Source organism: Quercus suber, unplaced genomic scaffold, assembly GCF_002906115.3.
Source record: "Quercus suber isolate HL8 unplaced genomic scaffold, Cork oak 2.0 scaffold_123A, whole genome shotgun sequence".
In the NCBI taxonomy this organism is placed as follows: domain Eukaryota; kingdom Viridiplantae; phylum Streptophyta; class Magnoliopsida; order Fagales; family Fagaceae; genus Quercus; species Quercus suber.
In genome coordinates, this window is record NW_027071806.1 from 648,191 (window position 1) to 663,731 (window position 15,541).

At 41.4% G+C, this 15,541-nt stretch overlaps 1 protein-coding gene across 1 annotated transcript; it reads left to right on the forward strand.

The window, feature by feature from the left end:
- The first annotated feature begins 1,912 nt into the window (after positions 1–1,912).
- LOC136066237 (uncharacterized) lies at positions 1,913–2,852 on the forward strand. Its single transcript, XM_065770211.1, has 2 exons — positions 1,913–1,978; positions 2,053–2,852. The coding sequence occupies exon 2, from the start codon at positions 2,137–2,139 to the stop codon at positions 2,437–2,439; it is 303 nt and encodes a 100-aa protein (XP_065626283.1). The 5' UTR covers positions 1,913–1,978; positions 2,053–2,136; the 3' UTR covers positions 2,440–2,852.
- Positions 2,853–15,541: the final 12,689 nt, after the last annotated feature.

The following is a 15,541-nucleotide window of genomic DNA, read 5'->3' on the forward strand; positions in this document are numbered from 1 at the left end:
GTTTTCATTCGTCGTTACCTGCTGCTTTGGCCAGGGGAGAGTAATTAAAAGCTGACACCCCAGTATTAAATGCTAGGACACGTGGCGTGCTCGGGTTGGCTCCGCGTCTGGATGAGGGCGTCGCTTCGTCTTCCGTGCGTTTTCCTTATATATATGTATGGCCCACCTCTCCCCATTTTCACTATTTCACTTTCACTGATTCCTGGAGAGCACATCCGTCGCCTATATTCCGTCAGCACTGCCAACATTTTTGTCGTCACTTCTTCAACCGTTACTCTTGGAAAACTTGTAAGTTTCCTTTCTTTCCTTGCACACTATTTCAATTATTTTCTTTAAAGTGAGGTCGTCATCGTAGGTGCTTAGTTTACACCCGTCACTTGTAGGTAGATGTCGAGTGACGCGTTGAGTGACCAGTCGTCGGTCCGCGAAGGAGCGGGCTACGACGAGGTGTTTGGTTTAGGCTCAGGTAGTGAGTCTGAGAGTTCCTCCTGGTCGTCAGAGAGGGAGACGTCAGCCCATACTCCCGTCGAGGAAGTAGGAAGTTAGGGAAACGGCGGCCAGGAGGAAGAAGTAGGCGAGGAGGGTGAGGTTGGGGTAGGAGAGGGAAATAGTGACGGGGATGAAGGTGACGAGGAGTCTTATGAAGGGGCTTCTGGAAGTCCTGGAGGTAGTCGTCCCTTCATCCTTCCCAAGGACTGGGCTGTGAATAAGTTCCTTCCAAAGATGACACTTAAAATTTTTAACGAATTACGCACCCGTTTCCAAATCCCCGACCATATTCCTATCCGTCTGCCTAGGGAGGGTGAGAAATGTTATATGGGAAGAACTGCAGATGTTGGCATGTATGATGCCATGTTTGCCGCCGGGTTGAGACTGCCTCTGACGGCTTTACATCGTCAGCTGGCTGATTTCCTTGGTATATCCGTCAATCAGATTGCTCCAAACTCGTGGAGAATCTTTATTAGTGCTAAGGTACTGTGGGGTCGTCTAAGAGGAGGCCACCGTCAGCTTTCCTTGGATGAATTTTTCTACTGCTACAGACCCTAGCACCTTTCTTCTTCAAAGGGGATGTATCATTTTGCCGTCAGGGAAAAGGAGTTGAGGCTGGTGTCTGAGATGCCAGATTCCAATAGAGCCTGGAAGAGTAGGTTCTTTTTTGTGGAAGGGACGGACTGGGTGTGCCGTCAGGAAGAGTGGGAAACGATACCCTTTGGTTGTTTTGACAATACTTGGGGGTTCGCTAGGGAGTTAGGTTTTAACCGTCAGATTTTATCCTCGTCAGTTTGCTACTTATTTCAATTTATTTTTGAAAAGGTACTAACGTAGCCAATTTATTCTTTTTCAGCTTTCACTAGTCCATCAATAATCGACGAGCAGGAAGATTTTATCCGTCGGGTTTTGGAGATACCTATAGAAGAGAGATCGTGCCGGGACCTGATTACCACTCTTCACACGTACTGCGGGGGTCCCAAACCGACGCCTGAAGCTCGCAAATTGGAAGAGTTTTCCCGTCACCGTAAGTTCCTTGACCTATTCGTTACGTCACTCTTTGTACTTTTAGTCGTCAGCTTCCCTTATGCGTTTTTTTGCAGAAATGGACGTAGCTAAGGAACGGATCAGGGCTGCCGCTGCCCGTCAGAGGGAGGAAAGGAAGGCGAAGGGGGAGGCGACATCCACGTCTGCCCCCCAAACTATCATTAAGGGTTCCCAGAAGAGGAAAACTGACGGGGTAGTCATTCGTCCGTCAAAAAAGCTAGCCGTCACTCCTGGGAAGTCGCCCCCCAAGTTGGGCCGTGGAGCAGGGAAGGGTGTTATGACCTCTTCTGGTCCCGTCCTGCAGGGACCCCATCGCCTGCTGACGCATAAGGATTTTGCCGTCGAGACTATTGAATCCCTCATAAGGCCGACGGATATAGATCCTTGCGCTCAGCTGGGGACAGAAGAACTGGGGTCGTCAGCTTTGTTCGATCTCTCGCGGGTAAGCCGTCAGCTTTTTTGACTGACGTGCCTAATCTTTCTTTTTTGATAACTGACGGTTGTATATTTTTCTAGGCCTTGGTTCGTGTGAAGGCGCTGCAAGACCGGTGCGTGGCCAAGGAGGGGGTCGTCACTCGTGTTAGCAAGCATAATTCTAACATGCGAGACCAGCAGGCTCAGTATAAGGAGGCGGTGCGCACACTTAACCTCGAGCTGAAAGAGGTAAAGGAGAAATTGGAAGAGGCGAGCCATCAGAAGGGCGAGCTAGAGGGAGAGCTGACGACCCTTCGTGGTCAGTTGGAGACGGCAGGGGCTGACGCCGTTAAGAAATTCAAAGCGTCAGACTCCTTCATCGATTCTTGTGGTGGCTATTATGGCACGGGATTCGATGACTGTCTCAAACAGGTCGCGTCAGCTTTCCCTGAACTGGACCTATCTGGGATTACCCTGGACGACGCTTAGCCTATGACGCCTGCTACTAATGCCGTCACTGTTGGTGTTGACGACTTGGTTGATTCTCCCCCACATGGAAGTAGTGGAGTTGTCTTGGCCCAACCTGCTGCGAACCCTCCAACCACTGCCGCGACTCCTCCTGTGGTGCTGCTTGACGGAGAGGACCCTTCTGTTATGTAGAAAATTTTTAAGCGACGGTTTTTATTTTTGTAGCTCACATTTTTCCCTTCTCTTTTATTTATGTAGCAAACAGCTTTATTAAGTGCCCTTTGGGCCCTAATGTGTAATATTTTGACAGCTTTTTAAATGCCTTTTTGGGCTTCGATTTGTTTATAACGCCGTCGCTTTTGATTATTTGTATGTAGCTACTTTTTCTTGGCCTGTTTAACTTGTATGTTTCAATTTGAAAGAACGAAATCAGGATTGTGTACCGTCAGTTTTTCTAAACCGTCGGTTTTAAACTTTGAGCTTTCTAGTGTAGTCTGCTTAATAAATCCGTCAGTTTTTGACCGTTTCGCTTTAATGATTGTAGAAATTTTTGGCAAAATCCTATTGTCTCGTGACAATGTCATCTGCCTTATAGACCTGTCCATTTGTGGACTGATAAATCGTCAATCTAATGGCTGAGTTTATCGGTTTACGCACTCCGTCAGTATTTTATTTAGACCGTCAATTTTTATCGCCTTGTCCATCTTATGGACTCTGTCATTTTTATGCTGTCGGTTTAACTGATTTCCCATTTTATGGACTTGGTCATTTTTTAGACCGTCAGCTTTTTGGCTCGTCCGTTTTGTGGACTTGGTCATTTCTTAAACCGTCAGCTTGAGAGCTGAGATGATTGTGGACTTAACCACTTTTTCAGTCTTTCGGTTAGGCCGTCAGCTTGAGAGCTGCGACGATTGTGGACAACCACTTTTCTTTGGTCTTTTGGTTTAGACCGTCAGCTTGAGAGCTGAGACGATTGTGGACAACCACTTTTCTTTGGTCTTTTGGTTAGACTGTCAGCTTGAGAGCTGAGACGATTGTGGACTTAAGTATTACGGTCTTTTTAGGTTTTAAGGCCGTTCACGTTTTGTGAACTTGAACTTGTAAGTAGATACTTCAGTAATTCTGAATAAACTCTCATTGTCATGCATTAGTATAAAAAGTAGTCCGAAAACAAAATCTGCCCATTTTGGGCTTATTGTAGCAAAAACATAAGTAGAAGAAACTGCCCACTGGGCTTATTGTAGTAAAAACTTAAAAAGATAATCGATAAGTCTTAGTGTACTCCAAAAAAGGTGTTGTTGCTTTTCGTGTCGTCGTCCTTATTGGTAGTACTTCCGTAAGTGTTCCGCATTCCATGGATGTGGTAGCTTCCGTCCGTCCAGTGTCTCTAGATGGTAGGTGCCCTTCCTTTGCCACGCCGTAACTCGGTAGGGTCTTTCCCAATTTGGGCCGAGCTTTCCTTGGGTGGGGTCCCTTGCTGCACCCATAACCTTTCTTAGAACGAGGTCTCCCACCTTGAAGTCTCTGTGTCTGACCCGGAAGTTGTAATGCTTGGCCATGCGGTCCTGGTACCGTGCAAGCCTTTGTTCTGCTGCCATCCTGACTTCGTCCACCAGATCAAGTTGCAGACGTATGGCCTCGTCATTCCTTTTTTCGTCATGGTTGTGCACCCTGTAGCTTGTAAGGCCGACTTCGGCTGGGATGACTGCTTCGTTCCCGTACGTTAGTCGGAATGGTGTCTCTCCTATTGGTGTCCTTGCTGTTGTCTTGTAGGCCCATAGTATGCTCGGCAACTCTTCAGCCCATATGCCCTTTGCCCCCTCGAGCCGGGTCTTGATAATTTTTAGCAAAGACCGGTTTGTGACTTCGACCTGTCCATTGGCTTGGGGGTGGGCGGGGGAGGAGTAGTGGTTCCGTACCCCCAACTGTGAGCAGAAGTCCTTGAAGGAGTCGTTGTCGAATTGCTTCCCGTTGTCCGAGACTAAGATTCTTGGAATGCCAAACCTGCATATGATGCATCGCCAAACGAAGCTCCGTACGTTTTTTTCTGTAATGGTGACCAAGGCTTCAGCTTCCACCCACTTCGTAAAGTAGTCAATGCCGACAATTAGAAACTTCAGTTGTCGTATTGCCGTAGGGAACGGCCCCATGATGTCCAACCCCCACTGAGTGAACGGCCATGGTGCCGTCATCGGGGTGAGTTCTTCGGGTGGTTGTCTGATGACGTTGCTGAACCTTTGGCATTTGTCGCAGGCCTTCACATAAGCCTCGGCATCCTTCTGCATTGTTGGCCAAAAGTACCCAGTTCGTACTAGCTTGTGTACTAGCGATCTTGATCCTGAGTGGTTTCCGCAGATTCCTTTGTGCACTTCTCTCATGACGTAATCTGCTTCTTCAGGACCTAGGCATCGTAGGTAGGGGTGGGAGAAACCTCTCTTATACAAAACATCTCTTATGAGGACGAACCTTGCTGCTTGAACCTTCAGTTTTTTTGCTGCCTCCTTATCATTCGGCAATATGCCGTTCTTCAAGAAAGAGGTTAACGGCGTGGCCCAATCATTTTGGGGATCGAGCTCCTGTACGTCGACAGCATTTATGAGTGGAGAGAGCTGTGTGAAGGAGAGTGTATTACCAATGGTGGCCATGTGTACGGCTGAGGCGGCTTTGGCCAAGCGGTTGGCTTGTTTGTTTTCTCCCCGGGGGATCTGTATAATTTTGACCTTCAGCTCGTTCATCCTCCTTCTTGCTTGGTCCAGATACTTCTTCATTCTTTCGCCTTTGCATTCATACTCCCCACTTATCTGGTTGACTATGACTTGGGAGTCACAGTAAACGATCACTTTTTCGGCTCCCGCTGCTTTTACGAGGTCAAGCCCTGCTATCAAAGCTTCATACTCCGCCTCGTTATTGGTGGTAGGGAATTCAAGGCGGACCATACACTCTACCGTGTCTCCTTTGGGTGACTGTAGTACGATGCCGGCTCCGCCTGCCTGCCTGTTGGAGGAGCCGTCTACATGTATGCTCCATTGCGGGGATTCTTCTGCCCCCCTGTCCTCACCATTCGTGAACTCTACTATGAAATTTGCAACGACCTGCCCTTTAACAGCGGTCCGCGGGCGATATTGGATGTCAAACTCGCTTAATTCTATGGCCCAAAGTGCCAAGCACCCGGCAGCTTCTGGGTTGCTCATTGCCCGTCGCAAAGGCTTATCAGTTAAGACAATAATCGTGTGGGCTTGAAAGTACGGCTTCAGTTTGCGTGCTGCTGTAACCAGCGCGAAAGCAAGTTTTTCCATGGGTGGATATCTTTCTTCAGCTCCTCGTAGCGCCCGGCTAGTGTAATACACAGGTTTCTGTACTTTCTCTTCTTCTCTGATCAAGGCGGCACTGACGGCGGCTGGGGAGACAGCGAGATAGAGAAAGAGTTCTTCTCCTGGTTGCGAGGGACTCAGCAGTGGTGGGGAAGAAAGGTAAGCCTTCAATTTCTCAAACGCTTGTTGGCATTCAGTGGTCCACTCGAAAGACCTTTTTAGCGTGCGAAAGAAGGGTAAGCATTTGTCTGTTGCCCTGGAGACGAACCTGTTTAGCGCTGCTATCTTGCCGTTGAGGCTCTGTACTTCCTTCACATTCTTTGGTGGTGCCATCTCCATTATAGCCCGGATGTTGTCTGGATTGGCCTTGATGCCTCTCTGGGAAACCATGAATCCTAAGAATTTTCCTGCCGTCACCCCAAAGGCACACTTCCCTGGATTAAGCTTCATGTTGTAAGAGCGAAGGGTGTCAAACGTTTCCCTGAGGTCTTCTAAATGATCTTCTTCCCTTCGACTTTTAACCAGCATATCATCTACATATACTTGGACGTTTCTCCCGATCTGCCGTGCGAACATCTTGTTCATAAGCCTTTGATATGTTGCGCCCGCATTTTTTAGACCAAACGGCATTACCTTGTAGTAGAATAGGCCTTGGCTGGTTACGAAGGAAGTTTTTTCTTGATCATCATCGTGCATCTCGATTTGGTTGTAGCCGGAAAAAGCGTCCAAGAAGCTTAACAGCTGGTGTTGAGCCGTAGAGTCTACTAGAGTGTCGACTCTCGGGAGAAGGTAGCTGTCTTTAGGGCATGCCTTGTTTAGATCGGTGAAGTCTACACACATCCTCCATTTTTCGGAAGCTTTCTTGACCATCACTACGTTTGCTAGCTAGTCGGGGTAGTAGACTTCTCTAATGAAATTTGCCTCTCGTAGCTTGCAGACTTCTTTGGCTATGGCTTGATCCCGTTCTGGGGTGAAGACCCGCTTCTTCTGCCGGATGGGCGGAAAGGATGGTGACACATTCAACTTATGCACCATGACGGAAGGGTCTATTCCTGGCATGTCCTCGTGACTCCAGGCGAATACGTCCTGATTCTTTTTGAGGAATGCTGTAAGTGTTCGCCGGATTGCGGGACTTGCAAGGGTTCCAATCCTTGTTGTCTGGTCAGGTATGGAATCGTCCAGGGGTATTTCTTCAAGCTTCTCGACTGGCTCCGTCGCACTCCGGTGCTCTTCTATGCTCATGGTTTGGAGTTGATCATCCATTTCCATCATGGCCACGTAGCATTCGCGTGCGGTAATCTGGTTCCCACGTAGTTCTCTGACTCCGTATTCTGTTGGGAACTTGATTATTAAATGATAAGTTGAAGTTGCCGCCTTCCATGCGTTGAGGGTGGGTCGCCCTAGGATAGCATTATAGGCAAACGAATGGTCAACTACGAGGAACGTTACGTCCTTTGTGATTTGCTGGGGGTAGTCGCCTGCTGTCGCAGCCAACGTGAACTCGCCCAGCGGAAACACCTTTGCACCTTCAAAACCGACAAGTGGGGCGTTCGTCGGAACCAGTTGTTCCCTGCTGATTTTCATCTACTGGTATGCCGGGTAGTACAAGATGTCTGCCGAGCTGCCATTGTCGACCAACACCCAATGCAAGTTGTAGTCTCCAACCTGTAGGCTGACAACAAGCGCGTCGTCGTGCGGGTGGTGAAGACGTCGCGCGTCTTCTTCCAAGAACTCGATAACGGGGCTTTCCCTTCGGGCTACATTTTGCACTGGACTCGTCAACTGGACGTTTTGGACCATCCGGAGGTACGTCTTTCGAGCCTTTTTGGACGGCCTAGTAGCCATCCCTCCTACAATCATTCATATGTCACCAACGGGAGGTCTTGGACGGTCATTGTCTCATCGGGGAGGGTGCTCTAGAGGTGCTGGATCCGCTCTTTCCTTGCTTACGAATTTCTGCAATTTCCCTTGCCTTATAAGGGCCTCGATTTGCTGCTTCAAGTCGTAACAATCGGCTGTGTCATGGCCGTGATCTTGGTGAAAGCGGCAGTACTTGTCTCTGGAACGCCTGTTAGGGTCCCCCTTCAGCTTTCCAGGGAAGGTCAGAGCCCCTTCGTCCTTAATTTGCATTAGGACTTGATCTATTGGGGCAGTCAGTGGGGTGAAGCTTGTGAATCTCCCTCCCGGAGGTTTAGAACGCCTTTCGTCTCTTCGGTCTCCCGTTCTGGGCCTCTTTCTCCCTTGGTCTGGTCGTGCATCTTCCTGCCTCTCCCTTTTTCTTGGCTTCTCTTCTCGGGCCTGCAACGCGTCCTCAGCATTCATATACTTAGTAGCCCTGTAGAGTACTTCCAACATGGTCTTCGGGTCGTTTTTGTATAGGGAGAACAAAAACTTGCCCTTTCGCAACCCATTTGTGAAGGCCGCTACAAGTATTTTGTCGTCGGCTTCGTCAACCGATAGCGCTTCCTTATTAAAGCACGTTATGTAGGATCGTAACGTCTCGTCCTCTCTTTGCCTGATACTCATCAGGCATGCCGTGGACTTCTTATACCTATGTCCCCCAATGAAGTGTGTAGTGAATTGAGCGCTTAGCTCCTTGAAGGTGCTGATAGAGTTGGGCGTCAGCCGGTTGAACCATACCCTTGCGGGGCCTTTGAGTGTTGTGGGGAAGGCCCTGCACATAATCTCATCTGCTACCCCCTGAAGATGCCTCAGGGTTTTGAAAGTTTCCAGGTGGTCCAGAGGATCCTTCACCCCGTCATAGCTATCTATATTCGGCATGCGAAACTTGTGGGGTAGGGGGAAGGAGTTCACAGCCACAGTGAAGGGCGAGTCGGTACGGTTGACTAGATCGTCAAGATCACTGGAGACTCGCCCCTTGAGGGCGTTCATCATGACCTCCATCTGTTCCCTCATTGCCTGCATCTCGGCAGCAATATGTGGTGGAGTCGCATCTGTGAGGGATGGTATGCTTATGTGCTGCCTCTCCGGCCTGCTTGGGGCGTGGCTGCCCTCAGGTCTCTCCTGATTCCTGTTTGGAGTGCTAGTCCCTTCCTGATCTTCTGGTTGGTCATTTAGTGCTGCATCCTTCTGGCGCAGCTGTTCTTCTAAGTCGAGGTTCTGTTTGGTGAGACGCTCCACGGTGGCACTGAGGATCCGAGCTTGTCTCTTGAGGGCAGTCGTGGGTGGTTCCTCTCCTTGTACGTCATTAGTAGTCGCCATTGAGCGAGTGAGTACCATGCAACCCTTTAGTCCGGGAAACGATAGTATGGCTTAATTACGACCGTTTCCCCACAGACGGCGCCAATTGATGATGCCGAAAATATCAGCAGTGAGTTGCACAATGCTCGTACCCTTGAAACGACACCTGCACAAAGAAAAGAGGACCTAACAGAGAGCACCGGTGTGGAGCCGGCCAAATACCCTCCGAAGGTCAAGTTAGAACTTCTTTCAACTCTAGAGTGCTAGAGAGGAGTTAATTATGCGTACCTCGATTTGTAAAGGTATTGGGGCTTTTATAGTAGTAGGGGGTTGACCTTTCTTCCTTGGAGCAGAAGTCTTTTCCATATAGGAATCCTTATGAGCGTAGATTGTGGAGTCCTTTCCTTATAGGAATCTATCATTGAGCGTGGTGGCCAAGTAAAGGTTTTATTGGAACCGTCGGCCTCTTACCCGTTGGCTTGTCTCGTTCCCTACGTTGATAAAGGGCTGTCAGCATTTTTGAACATAATTAGCCCTTAAGCTTGTCTTGGGTTTCCCTTACTGTCAGTGTGTCTTTTTCCGTCAGCGTATTAGAGTCCTCAACGTCCGTCGTGACTGGCTCGTCAGCCTGACCAGAAGCTGACAGGTTAAGCCCATGGTACTTGCTATGATTCTTCCTTATCAAGCATAAATTGTTACATCCTTTTCACTAAAGCTAGTTTCACTGCATGTCCATTGTCTGCCGTCTAAACTAGATAAACTTTGGGTGAAGTACTGTAGAATAGTTTAATATAAGTAAGAGTCTAAAAAGTGTCAAGACCTTGAAAATGAAGACATCTTTATTATTAATTATTACTCTGCTTTTCCTTTTATTTATTACTAGTCGCGGATCCGCGCGTTGCACATGATAATTATTTTTATGGTGGTTTTATTAATTTTTTTTCTTTACAATTCAAACTAATCTAATAATGAGTAATGCATTTCATAATTATATTTTTATTTATTATAGGAACAATCATATATGTAACATAGGAACAATCTAAAACACCAAAAAAATGTAAACTAAAAAAAATTAATAAAACTTTACAATGATTAATTGAACCAATATTAGGATAAAATTTTGTTTTTGATAATCTATTAAAATTATTTTCCTAGTAGAAAATATAGTTTCAGCCACTCAAAACATATTATCAAATAAACAATTATTGTATATATCTTTTGCAATTTGTCACATATCCAATTATTTTTGTTTGGCTAACCTTTGCTTTTCTTTAAAAAAATGGCATTATAGAATACTTCTAATACAACTATTACAATTACTTTGTCCACTACAAAGGATTAGAAAATAAACAAAAATTAGTAAAGTCTCATAGTTTAATATCTTAATTGAGCACTATAAAAAATCATACTATGTAACAAAATAAATACCAAATTATCCAAATTATGCTATGTAATAGAATAATATTATATTTTTGTACGCTATATTTAATTCTTTAGATCGCAATAGGATAACATTTAACAATCAAAGAGAATAAAAAAAAATAAATAAATAAAAACAACAACAATTTAAAAAACAAAACTAAATCGCATTAACCCAAAATAGAGTTTTAAGGAATATAAAAAATTATCAACCTAAAGTAGAGATGCAATAAAAATAAAAAAAAATCCACCAAAAAATTTAGAGAGAGAGAGAGAGAGTACCTTTTTTTTTTTTTGTGAGGAGATAGTGACAAATTTATAGTAAGATGGTGTGTATAAGAAGAGACAAAAATAAAGGAAGATGAAGGGAAAATGGAAGAATAATATTAATGTAGAGGATAGTGGGGAGATGAAAAGGTAAGGGAGGGAGAAAGATTGAAGAAGTACTGGGGAGATGAAATGGTAAGGGAGAGAGAAAGGTTGGAGAAATGTAAATATTAAAAAAAATAAATGTTAAAAACAATTATAGAAAAATTGAAAAAAAAAAACATAAAGCTTGAAAGGTTTCAACGTTTTATTTATTTATTTATTTATTTTATTTTATTTTTTCCTTTAAGCTAAAAAAGCTCACACAAAACCCTAAAGCTGAACTGAAAAGATTTTGGATTGGCCTTGATAATGGAACTAAATAAATAAGAGGTAGGCTAGATTAATTATACAGATTTATTATATGGTGATAGTGGAAGTAAATAAATAAGTAGTGGGCTGGATTTATTATAGGGTGATAGTGGAAGTAAATAAATAAGTAGTGGACTGTATTTATAAGGTTGAAAATTGTAAAAATCATTTTAAAATTGTAGGAAAAATTATATATATATATATATATTAAAAATGTCATGGTAGCTGATGTGGCACAACATGAGAGCAATAGCATTAAACGCTACGCTTCAGCTTTTAGTAATATATATAGAATATAGATTAGAAACGTCAAAGTCTAAGTAAATTTTGGAATGTGTTCTATTTATATATTATCTTATCATATATATTTACTCTGTCTTGCATCTACGTTCAATTTGAATTAGGTAACATTGACTGGTCTATTTTATTGTTAACAAATGCCCTTAAGGTATTAATCAATTAATTATTTTAAGGAAGTTTTGATACCACTTTTATAAAAAATATAAAAAGCTATCAAACAAGTCAATTATTTTTTTCTTTTCCTATAAAAAGTTTCTAAAAATGGTTAATTAACAAATACTTTTAGGACATTCATTAAAATTCCCTTTTATTAATTAGAACTAGTATGTAATCCCGTGCTACCGCATGGGACTAGTTAATTGTAATGATGCTATTGGCCAATTTTTTTATTTTTGTTTTGTTTTTGTTTTTTTTGGGGTTTATCACACGGATGATAGAATTAAATCAAACAATGAAAAATATATATTGCATTTTATTATTTAAGTAATGCTATTGGTCTTTTTTTTTTTGGTTTATCATACATAGGATAGCATTAGATAAAACAACGAATAAAAAAAAAAAGAGAATATTGCATTTTATTATTTAAGTGATGCTACAGTGAAGAAAAAAAGAGAATATTGCATTTTATTATTTAAAATATATAAAGGGACATTAAAAAATAAAAACTGATAATTGAGCTTGGAATCTCTTGGAGGTGCCAATAAAGCACTAATGTATGAGAGTGTGAAGGAAGGAAGAATGGGATTGAACATTGTGTTTGAACTCGGCCTTACTCTGAGAAATCCGTAAGGAGGAGAAGAGGGTAGTGTGTGGATCCAGTTGGTGGAGGTTGAGAGAGGAGGAGACATGGGATGACGATATGGAATTAGGAGGAGATGATGTTTTACTTTTATAGTCTTTCTTTTTGAACTCCTTGGTTCTGGTTGTGGGATTAGAAGAGCTCCAGACTCTATTGAGATCACACATAAAAGTGTGCAGGTGAGATGTTCTTGCTTAGGTTAATGAGTATTATCATTGTGATTTTCTTGACTTCCGCGTTAAATGTTAATAAATCATTTATTTGGGTACAAAAATTAGAAAATTTAGATAAGATACATGACATAAAATTGAAGTCCAATTTATAATCTCCATAAAAGTGTGTAGGTAAGATGTTTTTGTTTAGACTAATGAGCATTATCATTGTGATTTTCTTGACTTCCATGTTAAATGTTAATGCATCATTTATTTGGGCACAAAAATTAGAAAATTTAGATAAGATACATGACACAAAATTGGAGTCAAATTTATAATCTAATTAGATTTTTTTTTGAGTTTTGGTTAGGACAAGTGGCGCAAAATTGAGAATTTAATTGAAATCTAATTGAATTTTCTCTCTGCTTCACCTATTATTATATATATAGATATATAGATATAGATATATAGATAGGAGAGCAAAGCTAATAATATCAATAATCCAACTTTATTTTTTATTTTATTCTTTTAAAAAATTCCATTTTCTTTTTTGCGTTTTTGGTCGCAGAGTTAAAAGTCGCTTGATTCATGGGGTGGGTGGTTGGGATGGTCGTTAAAAAAAATGCTTTTGGTACATTTGACAAAGGTGGAAGAAATGAGTTTCATAGAAAAAGAAAAAAAACAATAGGTGTATATTCCATTTTCGTTGTCATTCTAATGCTAGACGGATTGAAGCTGAGTTCAACGAGTGGCAGTATATTATATATACCTGGGATTATAGAATCAAACTAGATATGGCAAATAGATAATTGCCTTCAGTAGCTGATATTTTTTCAAAGATATTGATTATAGTGGAAAAATAAGCCTAAAAGTTACATAAAAAAAAAATTAAAAAAAAGAAAAAGTAAAATCAGCAAATGTCTTAACGGAACGCAATCTTTATTTTTTTTCTTTTTTTAAGGAGAGAAGTCAATTCAAGTCATGGGAAAGGAAATGGGAAAATTTTTTTCTGACCACGTACTGAAGAAAAACTCTGTAGAATTCGCTAAGAAAACACAACTTAACTTTGGGTTCAACATTTTCCTTTCACCATTTCTTTTTCCCTTTCTTTCTCTCTTTTTAACGGTCTCCCTTGCTCCTTTTCTTCCTTTCTTGTTTTTTATCCCTAGCAAAATTAGTTAATGACTACTTTTACGTTTTGTGTCCAAATACAAATTTTCCAAGTGCTGTCGCTTGGGTGGGGAGTAGTTTTAACTTTTAACGGTAAAAGTGTCAAACAAGGCAAGAAAGACTTTGTAGAATTTACTAAGAAAACAGACATTTCAACTTTCGGTTCTGTTTCTCAAAAAAAAACTTTCGGTTCAACTTTTTCCTCTTTTTCTTCCATCCTTTTCCTTTTATATTGGCTACTTTCATCTCTCATGCCCAAATTTCGCAAATGATGTCGCTGGGGTTTTCAATTTTTTTTTTTAATATATAAAACTATTCACCTCAGATCGGAATTCAGGGTGGGGAGTTAACGGGGAAAGTGAAACATACAGAGGTTGAGACCAAAATGTAAATTTTTGGTGAGACCAAAAAAGAAGTAATGCTAGGAATGTATATTTTTACAAACTATTAATGTGTCAATTTTTTACTGATTTTCTTTTAGACCTAACACTATTATCGTTGCATATTGAGATCATAAACAAATATTCTGTTTGTCTGTTTAGACCTCTTAAAAATGAATTAGCCAAGCGTTTACTTAGGTTAAATATGAGATATAGGTTAAACTGTAAAAGATCATATCATGCATAACAACGGAAGAGTAAATAACCCACAAATATGATTACCCAAGAAAACTAATGAAACGAACCGTTTCAAGGTAAAAAACTTGAGGAGGATTTGACCTAATTATTCTTAAGGTAAACAAATCCACTAATAGAGAATTGAAATTTTGACAAAAGATTTAACCTTAAATTTATTGCTACCTCCAGTAATAACTTACTAACACGATCATGTGCAAGCTCTGAATCCACGAACTCTCTCTCTTGAATTTGCAGCACACAAGCTCCCACACTTATGACTTTGAGATCCGACTCAAAGATTTCAAATCACCAGTTGTTGATCTTGTATGGCAGCAACTTCTACAATATCGAATTTTGAGATTCTTCAAGAAATAATACCGGTAGAAGACTTGTGAGAGATTTAGGTACAAAAACCCTAGATCTACAATAGGAGGCACAAGATGCATTCTTCTCTCTCTAAAAACCACCACTAGGGTTAGCTTATAATGTCCTTTAAATACTGCAACAAGCAGATCACGATTTGGGCCTCAAACGAACAAGTTTGGGCTAATGGGCAGAACTTAAAATTCTGCAAATGCGATTCTCGATCAGTCGAGCCTTGTTCTTGATCGGTCGAACCTGGCCTATTTCGAATTCTTCATTCTGCAGCTTGTATGTTCTTGTATTCTAACTTGTAATACCTTGAGCAATGTCTAATAAATCCTATAGAATCTATTATCTATACCTAGACAAGTTTGTGCTCATGATTTGCCAATTGTTCTAAACTTTTAGAGCCTAACAAGTTCTACTAATGATATGTTTTTCTCAAAAAGGTGGGTATTGAAAAAATATTTCTATATAAATCTTAAGGATTACATTAATGTTTTTATCTATTTTGCTATTAAAATGCTTATAAATTGATGTTAGATTGAATATGAGTAGTAACCACTTCAATAACATAGTAAATATCAATATCACCTATAACTAATTGGCATCTCCTAGTATTTCAAACAAAAATATCTAGGGTTCAAAACTTCAAATATCCCTTCTATTGAATTATCAAAAAACAAGAGTATGAACTTAAATGCCACATTTATATAAATCTCAAGGGATGAGTTTCATTATGTCCATGTTGGAAGGGAGTGCCATTTTGTAAAACTTCAAAAGAGGGACCACGTAATTTACCAACTTATTTAATAGAAGAATAAACTAATTTATATATATTTTTTTCACAAATTCTTGATTTGCTACACATGCTAAAAAGCATTAAATGCTTTTCATATTGCTTTTTTAGGGTTCATATCTATAATTTTTATTTTTTATTTTATTTGAACTTTTTAGGCCAAAACTAAAGAATTTAGTCCAACTAGAATAAAATTTTATACTTTTTAACACAAATTCCACTACTCACAACTGATCACAGTCACAGTGACAACTCACAACTGATCATAAATAGAATCCTAATGCAACCGATCACAATTTGGATCTAGATCCTAT